Below are 10,804 nucleotides of genomic sequence, written 5' to 3'. Positions count from 1 at the left end.
GTTGAACGCGCACCGTCAGTATTCAAGTAACTCTCTCTTGCTCTTTCTGTCGCTCGATCCTTCTTTCACCACTCGATCCTGCTTTCTCTCTTTCTCTTGTTCTCGCGGCTTCCTCGCGACACCACAGAACACCGCGACGTACGCGCGTACGCACATACGTACGTTAACAACGTACGTCGTTCTTACGCGGTTTTCTTGACTGCGTGAAAGCTCCACCTCTTCATACTCTCGTACTTGAAGATTCTTACCGGCGACGAGTTGTACCGGCCACACACGATCGCCGGAAAATCGATGACTGCCGACATACGGTCGAGCACGCGCGCGAACACACGGTTTTGTGAGAGAGAGAGACGAAAGTACGTTCGTTGCTTCGTCCGTGTCTCTGGTCGTATCGTCCGAGCGGATGTTTACATGCTTTCGCGGATTCTATTGATCCAGATCCAGTATGCCTTTCGATTGATCGCAGTAAGAAAGGGCTCTCCGGAGCGTTGGACACTACGCGAAAATCAATCGCCTTTCTCTTTTCTCTCTCTCTCTCTCTCTCTCTCTGCCTGTCGCTATCAGTTGCTATCCCGCTCCCACCGAAAGAGCGGCACTTTTCTGTTTCGCAAAAGCGTTTAACCACGCGCGTCCACCTGCCGCTCTCGCGATCGTTCTTGATCGGTCTGCACCGCGTTGCCGCGAGCGATTGAAATGATTGAACGGGTGGAAAAACCACACCTGTGTCACGGAACAAATCAGAACACGCGTCGCACACGCGCACGGCACTGCGACGACAATCGACGATAATCGCGAATCCCGTCGTCACGTCGTCGCTGCAAGCGCGCGGCCAAGTGTCACGACTGTCACGAGAACTGCGATAAATACGCGCCGTCGCTCTAACGCGCGATGACTGGCATCACAGTCGATGTCCGCCTCCTGGACTCCTGGAGTGCGGCGGGCCACGGCGGTCGACGGCTGGCGGCACCGCGAGAGCCGGCCCACTCGACGAAATCGAAAGTATCTCTCGAAGCCTGCCGTTCTCGCGTGCGCGAGCGCGCGCGTGTGCGTGCGTCCGCTTAGCCCGTATTATATACGTATACCGAAACCCCTCGGCCGAGTCGAAAGGCGAAACGCGCCTGTCTCGCAGCTCGCAGTCTCGCGCTTCCATCTGCTACCCCGCGATTCCCGCCGCCGTCGATCGTCGACGATCGCCTCTCTCTCGCGCCGGCCAATAGCCTGCCTTTCTCTCTCTTTTCACTTCGATGCGTGTTTGTGTTGTATGCATGCGCAAGGCATTGTGTGCGCTGGCGTTGGAACGCGCGCGCCAAATCACCCCTCCTTTCTTACACTGCCTTTTTCCCTCTTTCCTCTCTTTCTCACTTTCTCTCTTTCTCTCTCTCTCTCGCTCGCTCGTTTGCTTCCTCTTTGACGCTCTCCCGCCGCGTTCGACTCTACTCCGTAATGTCACTCTAACAAGCGGCGAAGGCGCTTGCATCGGGCACATGACGCGCGAACACAAAAAATCGAAGCGTTAGGGTTGGCAACGGCGGGGACACGTCGCGGTTTTAAGGGCTGATCCGTTATTATCCCACGGTGTTGTATGCGAAATGGATCGTCCTCGATAATCCGCAAACACTATGTTTACGTTAAATGAGGTGTTCAGGGTATTAGCGAATGATCGATTGATAAAGGCGTTTGATACGATTTATCTTGTTTGACAAATGAGTGTATCATTTCTGTTATGTCAGATTCTCTCTATCATCGATTGTTGTTTAAATTAGGGCGTGATAATAACTTTATTAATTATTATTAAATTGTTAAAAGTTATCATGCGCGAATATTTGGATATACGTCATATAATATATGCGTGCAAATTTCTGTATTAAGATACTTAATACTTATGTGCGATGACCCGGAAATCCGCGATATGCGGAACTGTCTCATAACGAGCAAGTCATTGTAGTTTGAACCTGTACTCTAAGAAGTATGAGTATGAATTTAACACTGTGGGTGTTAAGGATTATGTGTATAGTCTCTGTGAAAAGTAACTGAAAACTTAGAAATTCATACGTTCCGTACAAAAATAAATATTATATACATACAGTTCAGTAAGAGAGAGAGAGAGAGAGAGAGAGAGAGAGAGAAGGGTTAATATTTAATTATTTATTGTAATAATACAATTTTATAATTTAAATGAAATTTTTTTTATTTTATCGTTATTTTTAAAAATATATTGACTGATTTTCGTTGAAATAATTTTTTACCCGGGTTCTAAGTTTCTATCAAATTTTTTGTATTGCTTACAAATAAGATATAGAAAAATTTATAGTTTTCATTTTGTAAAAAGTACGTATGATACATCTTTATATATAATTCTTACCATGTCAGTGATATAAACACAAACGCAATAAAAATTATATAAACACCGTTATGAGACTGTTCCACATATCGCGGATTTCCGAGTCATCGCACATAAATAATAATATCTTATTGTTAGTGATATTAAATCCACATCCATATTTTTTAGAGTGTAGTTACTTCATTTAAAATAACTTAACATTTAAGTGTTGATATGTTGACTAGCTCGTTACGAGAAAATAAATCTCTGCCCCGATCGAATCATCCTTTATCTCCTAAAGTTGTCTCATCATAGCGAATTAAATGCACGCGTTTATTGTCTATTTTCCCTGATTTGCCCTCTGCGTTCATCGCGAACTAGACGTTACTCCCGCCCCCTGGATGTTATTATGTCGACCCTTCCGTAATTTACATGCGCTCTGTTCTAGACGACTCGCAAAATGGTTTGCTTCCTGCGCTCTCGGCACCCGCAATCACGACAAAGTCTATCTGCAGTAATGCACACGCTGGAACGTTCACCGTGTATTACACTCCGCAGAAATATAGACAAGATAGAGATCATGATATATTGTTCTTCCAACTCTCAATAAATTTCGTAGACAAGTGTAAGTAATGATATATAAATTCATAGAGGTTCTTATATACATTTGGGATCATTAATTCCTTAACAGGGCTCGGTCTTATTTCAAATAAATTTATTCAAAATAAAGAAAAGATTAAAACGTTATTTAATATATTTATTCTTTTAAATAACTTCTTCTTCTATATCTTCTATCTATTTATTATAATATTCATTTATTTATTATAATATTTTAAATAAGGAATTGATTTTTTTGGAATTTATTTTATATTTTATATTTTAAATTAGTTATATCAGTTTTTTATCGATTTTAAATAATTTTCTGGAACTTATTTTATATTTTTTATTTTAAATAAATTGTATTTTTTTATTTTTAAATTATTTTAAATAATTTTGTATTTACTTTTTTTTTTGAAACGTTTATTTAAAGTACATATTTCTTATTTTATATTTTAAATAAGTTATTTTTCTATTTTAAACAATTTATTCTATATTTTAAATAAATTAATGTATTTTTGAGTCTTATTTCTTATTTCATATTTTAAATAAGTCGTATCAATTACTTTACCGACTCTTACGATTTTATATTTTAAATAAGTTTTTGAAACTTAATTTTTTATTTTTTATTTTAAATATTTCGTATCGATTATTTTATCGAGCCTTATTCCTTAATATATAATCTAATATTATACAACATATATGTATATTGTTAATTTTATTATATGTTATTATTATAAAAAATTAATTACAATAAATTTATTACCAAATAACTAATAATTGTGATGCGCGTTTATATTTTAAGACACGCGCCCTAAATATATCCTAATAAAATAATAAATAATAAACTGAAAAAAATATATTAAATTTTAATAAATATTTGTTTGAATAATTTAAAGTAAATATTTATTAAATTTAAACATATATTTATTTGCTACAAGAATCATCAATTTGATTCAACCATCATGTTTATTGAGTAAATATTTGTTTACTGTAAGTAAACAAATACATGTTTACTTAGTACTATTAAGAAAATATGTATTAAGATTTAGTAAATCTTTTTCAATTTATGTATTTTATATTTCAAAGCTCTTATACAACTTATTGAGTGTTTTCTATTTCGTGATAAGTCGTCGTTTTGTCTTTATTGCTCTCTGAATATCAAGAAAGATAGTACGATGTTTGTGTCGTCTTGTCTCATTAAATGGAAAGCAATCATGTTTCTCTCATATGCATGAGATCATGTTATTAAATTTTAAGTAATATTAAATTTTAATTAATTTAATATTGGACAAGCAAACAGCAGAAATCCTTTCTCATACAATTTCTGTCCTTGATTTTTACGCTCATTCTGTGTGACGCGAACGAGAATTTAAAATTATCGCGGAACATTCGATGCTTGAATGTTTGAAGCTCGAAAGGTATTCGATATCCCGAAGGGAAAGTAAATCGGCATGTAGACTCTGTGTATCGGGATCGATGCCTTTCCATGGTCGCGTAACAACGTAATGTCGTCAACTTGAGTGCTAAACTTGCCAAACCGCTATGTTATACTTCATTATATATTATTCATTATATATACTTCATTATATATTAATTCTTAACTATATTATTATTAAGTTATATCAACTTTAAAAAAATTTTTATCTTTACACAAATCTTTGTTACGTATAAAGTCTTCTTTTGTATAGAATAAAATATAATACAGGAAATGCATCGATTAAGACATAGCAGTTTAATTTATTTTGTGGTACATTTATCAATTATTTTCAAAGTATTTCAAATTTAAAAAATTTCAAATTTAATTTTTATATAATGCAAAATATTCCATTTTGAAGTTTATCCTTTCTTTAGATTTAAAAAGATCAGTCTTGTATCTTGTTAATGATTATTATTAGATATTTATATCTAAGTAATATAGTATGTTAGTAATAAGACTTCCATTACTTAACTACATAACTTTCATATAAAGTTCCATCAGTTGCTATTAAATGAGCACTTTTGGCTTTTGTGAATTACAATATGACGATACACTTCGTGCTTCTCGGTAGCTATAAAGCGCTTTACTATTGACGTTAACATCATATCGCTCCCTTCCGTATTCAGTTCGACAATTGTCCGAGGGATGTTAAAGAAGTGCATAATTATCGATAAGAACGGTGAAAGGTTCGTCTTGATGACAATATGTAATATTATCTACTGCTCGTTACGTCGGCCACGATTATCTTCCTCCTTGCGTGATGCGATCGCCCGCGTTACACTGACGAAATACTTTCGCATGATCCTTATTCTCAGTCTCGTTACGATTGAGAGCAGGAGAACGTAACGGGCGCCACAATTACACAAATAAGAATACGATTACACGTACCTATTCCGGTATTAAATTACGTCGCGCCAGAGGCATTGAGCAAACATGATTGTGGTAAACGTTGCGTGTCATTTAGAAAATTTCATTGGACGTTATAATTTGAAGAAGCTCACTTTAAATGATTTATAATTCGTGTCAAAAAATTTAAGGAATTGAACTCTGTTTATGATATCACGTGCCGCGTAAAATATATTTCTCATATTAAAATTAATATCCATATTAAAAATATATTGCTATATATGAAAGGAACAATGGTAACCCAATCCCTTAAGTTAAATACATTTTGTTATTTTTAACTTCCATTTGTAATTAAATTTAATGTATTTTCTTGAGTTAAATTGTCTAACTGCACTGTTTTAGTCAAATTAACGACATGTTGGATGGGAGTAATGGCGACCTATAAAAATGATTAAAAATAATTCAAATTGGATATAATTTTACATTATGAGTACAGTATATTAAAAACATATATTAAAACATATATTAAAAATACAACATACACTACAATTATCAAGGTATACGACATATAAACTTATGAAATCCGTCCAGAAATCTGACGTGAATCATAAATCGTCTAAAGCAAACTAGACCGATCGATATAACATACGTATTGTATAATATGTATATACATATCATCAAAATTAGAAAAACATCCGGCAGAAATTATTCGATAGAGTTATGGCAGATGCATGCTCGATATTTATTTTCATTATTCCAACGACTGCATCCCGCAATGGAATCCCGCTAGCTCCGTTCCACGACATTACATAAAAGTTGTCATAAACCGCGAACGGTACGTACGCATCCGTATGTCTTCGTAAATCGCTTATACCGCAACTATGTGTTTTCCGAACGCGTTGTGGCAAAATCGTTTTGCGACTATGAAGAACTTATTAGCGCGCATTTCCGAGCGAAGAGTCTGGCTTAGCCAGAACGAAAGTATCGACGAGTGATTTTGCAATGAAACGAAAAATGTAAGGAGTATGCGGTTCTTATTTAATTATATAGTTATATATGAGAGGAATTTCCATTTATTGTGTCTTTAGTTAAGTAGTTACAATTAGTGTGTAAGTAATGATTCTCATTTGATTGCGTGCCATGAGACATGAGTGTCTTACGAAGATATTATATAATCAAATACATATAAGTAAGAAATTCAATTGTGATAAAGTTTAGAATATAAATTAGCGCGTTAAGTTTACGAGAAGGTGAAAGATTTCTAATTATAATTATAGATAATAATATTAATTTTTCATAGCATTTGTAATAATTAATACAATATATACTGAAAAAAAACTAAATTTTAATAAGTATTTGAATAGTTCTAAGAAAATATTTATTATACAATATTACATATTTATTTAATATAAAAATTAATTTAATTTAATCAAATTAATTTTTAAAATTAATTTTTTTTAGTAGGCATTTATTTATTATAAAAAAAATATTTATTTAGCACTATTAAAAAAAAGTGCGCATTACAATTTAGTACTTTTCTTCAGTATATGATAAGTCTAAATATATATTGGACTGAAATAAAAGTTATATCTAATTTTTATGTGTAAAGGAGAGGGAAAAGAGAATTAATTATGCAAATTATAAGGAAAATATTCATTAGCTAATAAAAATTAAAAGTTGCTTCTGATTCGGTAACTGCCTTGCATATCCGCGTTAACTTATTTCCTACACTTAGCCAGGAAGTTTAATTTAGAGTATACGATATCTAAAGCTTCCATTTTTCTAAAGAGTCCAATCAGACGATTTAAAAATAAAAATGTAATCATGTTAAAAATGTAATCAATAATACAGCCGGTCTGTTAAATAAGCACAACTCAAACATTCGAGAAACTGTATGTTTGTCGAGTTGCGTCTTTTCTCAAGACGGCTGATTCCTATTAGAAAGTGCCCCCGCCGAAGAGGTTCGGCTCAAAAACTAGTTAACCCGGCGACAAGTTTCCATTTGGAGTGAAACGGTTAGGTTTCGATGTGCGGTTTTGCGTAAACCGATACGCGCCCGTCTGCATGACATGACGATCTTCTGCAGTCCCTTGTTTTTTCTGTCGAACTTTGAGGACAGAGTGCGTTGCATCCGATCTTGGTTCAGAATGCGTTCGAAACTCGTGCAAGACAATCAACGACATCTTTGCACGAATTGGTGAAGTTTGCGCGTTTTCACACGCGTGAAATCTAACAAACGGGCGAACATGATTGCCGATAGTTTGCAACGCGTACGGAACCAGTTCCAGGTTGAAACCGGTTTGGAACTAGTTTCCTTCGGTTTTTCGGCCCCCCACGAGAACTCCGCGTATAGTCGACATCAGTAAGAATAGCACTCCAACCAGATTACTTGGTGCGATCACAACGTCGTTGACGCTGATTTTCACCTGGACGATATTATGGCTAATAATAAGGAGTTGAAAGGTAAGAAAATCGCTTTGATACAAGTCTGTTCAATTTCTCTCGAAAAAGGAGAACGTTAAAAAAGGGTCGATTCTTGTAAAAATATAAGTAAAAGGAATAGCGTTTTTTATAGATTTCAATTTACTGAATATGATAATATTAATAAAAAGTTCGGGATAGATAGGAGATATTTTGAAAATTGAACATAAATATGATATATTAAAACAAATTTCAATATTATTCTTGCTTACTTTTCAAGATGTTTTTCCTAAATACGAACTTCTTAATAATTTTATTTAGGAGGTCAAAATCTACAAAAAACTATTTTTTTTATTTATATCTTTTTGGACAAAAATTTGCTCTTTTTTTGGAGAATATTAAAAAAGGTCCAACTTTTGCCCAAAAGAATGTAAATAAAAGAAAGTGTTTTTTGTAAATTTTGACTTCCCGAATATGACAAAATTATTAAAAAGTTCGTAGCACTAGGGAAACATCTTGAAAAATAAGCAAAAATATTGAAATTTGTTTAAATACATCATGTTTAATGTTTAATTTTCAAAGATATTTCCTATTGATCCTTTGAACAATTTTTGATTGATATATGACATCTATAATTTAATGGTGCTGCCGATCAAAGATCTCTTAATCATATTTTAACTAGGAGCTATTTTCGGCTCTTAAAACGCAAGAAATCGCGTATATGAACGCAAGATTGAATCCGGATCTACAGATCGCGAGTCAGTCGCACCGAGCGGCAACCCAGTCAATACCTTGTAACTTGTAAATGGAACTGAGATATTTTATTGTGCGTTTAATATTTCAGTTTTAATATCTGACTATCAAAAAATATATTCTGCAAATACAATAGACGGTTGAAGATTTTATTCGAACGATTACTTCTGACTTTGTACTTGCGACGTATCTCCAGTTCTACAAAGCGCCTCGTTTATATCATATTGAAATTTAATGCAATGCTCAACATTTAAATCTGTTATCATTTTATTGTTATACTGAAAATGACTTAAATGATTTATGATTCAGAATCGACTTATTTTTTTATTTATTTTGATTTAGATTTTTTCATGATATATGTAATTTTTTAAATTATTTATTTTTGCCAATATTATTAAATTATTTATCAATTTAATTTGATAACAAATAATTCGAATAGGCTCTAATAAAAATAAAACAATAAATTAAATAAAGTTAAAACAATAAATTAAATAAAATTTAAAGCCGACATAGGTTATTTGTGTTTAAACATGTATACTTTATTTGCAAAATAAAAACATAATTTGATTTAGACATACATTTCTTCATTGTTTAACTGCTATTACGTCGATGACACTATTATTGTGAACATCGTTTAGATATTAATTATTAATGTTTTTCATGTATTTTAGTTTTTATTTAGTAAATTTAAGATTTATGAATTATTATTTTAAATCAATCTATTGTATAATTATAATGTAATAAACCAGTTTGATGCAGTAAAAAGCGATTATTCGATGTACTCATTGTTCATGTAAGCGCATATTTTGTTTAACATTGAATTTAACCACAGATTCATAATTTGATTACTATTTATTTATTAATTAATTGGAATTTGATAACAATTGATGAATAATTGTTGACAAGATGTGGACGTGAAAAATAATTGACCTGCTCAGTATAATCATATAGCTCTTCTTAGAATTTTATTTATGATGATTTCAAGTTATGTTTTCTTATTATAAGAGATTTAGTTATTAATTTACTGAAGAGAATCCAAAACGGGATTGAAACGTTTTTTATGTTTTTTCTTTTTCAAATAAAGTATATATAATTTACATATTAATATTTTTTTCTTTTCTATTTGTTATGTATTCACATTACGGTTTTAAAAGATACTTTGCTTAATATTATTTATTTTTGGTAGAGAACAAAATCGACAGTCACATGGAAGTCAAAGTGGAACCGACCCTTCAGTGTTACGTTGAGGAGGAGCACGAGAACAGCTTTTCGAATTTGGAGAATGCCAGCACGATTCCGTCGAGTGTCGACGTGGGCGCGTTGAACTTGTGGACCAGCAAGGCCACCACCTGCCTGATCAGCCAGTACAAGAAGTATCGATCGTTGGTCGGACAATCGACGCAGATCAGGAGTCTACGAGAGATGTTCGAGATGATATCACTGGAGATGCAGAATTACGGATTCTATTTTAGTCCGCAGAAATGTGAGAATAAATGGCGGGTTCTCGAGCGCAAGTATAAAAACCTCGTGTTCCGCGAGCGGCTGAAAAAACCGGGCAGGATGCGACATTACGGACAGTGGGAACACAAACGCGCCTTGGATGAGATCTTCAATGAGAAGAAGAGGCATGTGTATCTAGAGGCGAACGAGTTGCAGCCGCCAAGCGGATCAACTAATCTCTTGATTCATCCAAAACCAGGTTGCGATCAAGGCAGCGACTCGCTTGACGATCGACGCGAAGATCCTTTAGCCCCCATGACCAATGAGAAAGACGGTGACACATTGGAACGTAAGGAAATTTTGACGTCATTATTCGAAAAATTTATAGAGGAAATGGCAAAGAATTTTGCACTGACTGAAAAGAACAAAGAGAGGCGGCACAAAGAGAAAATGGCTGTGAGACATAAGGAATTGGAACTGAAAAAGCAGCTTCTCAAGCTAAAAGAACAGAAGATGGAATTACAAAGATGTCAAATGATTGCTGCCGCACAGAACTTGCGTTTGAATATGAAATGATATACGTCGCTCGATTTGCAAACCAATATAATAATTTATATCTACATTGTTTTAAAAAAGGCAACAAATTTTATGTAATGTAACGGAAGCAAATTTCAAGCAAGTATATTAAAAACATTTAATATTGTAAAGTGAAAATGAAGTTACGAATAATTTAAATTTAATGTTTACTGCATTAAATTTCGCATTCGCGTAAATTTACACGAAATTCTATGAAAGTGCATTAAATTTCATGTAGACAAATGTCTAACTTTCTAGTTCGATATATATTAAATTAAATTAAATTTATAACTTAATTAAATGTATAACTTAAAATTTCATTACATTTTATGATATTATATGTGTATACATATATATATATATATATATAT

General features: G+C 33.6%; 1 protein-coding gene across 1 annotated transcript; it reads left to right on the top strand.

Annotated features, from left to right (window-relative positions):
* Positions 1-7,681: 7,681 nt before the first annotated feature.
* On the top strand, positions 7,682-10,433 carry LOC105623054. The gene is made up of 2 exons (XM_012204456.1): positions 7,682-7,706; positions 9,604-10,433. Exons 1-2 carry the CDS (start codon positions 7,682-7,684, stop codon positions 10,431-10,433), a joined length of 855 nt encoding a protein of 284 aa, XP_012059846.1.
* The last annotated feature ends 371 nt before the right edge of the window (positions 10,434-10,804 follow it).

The sequence above is a fragment of the Atta cephalotes genome (assembly GCF_000143395.1).
Source record: "Atta cephalotes unplaced genomic scaffold scaffold00052, whole genome shotgun sequence".
Taxonomy (NCBI): Eukaryota; Metazoa; Arthropoda; class Insecta; order Hymenoptera; family Formicidae; genus Atta; species Atta cephalotes.
This window is presented reverse-complemented; position numbering and strand designations above follow the sequence as displayed.

Coding starts and splice junctions, on each gene's coding strand:
- LOC105623054 (XM_012204456.1), top strand. CDS start 7,682: ATGGCTAATAATAAGGAGTTGAAAG. Junction 7,707..9,603: donor TAATAATAAGGAGTTGAAAG/GTAAGAAAATCG, acceptor TATTTTTGGTAG/AGAACAAAATCGACAGTCAC.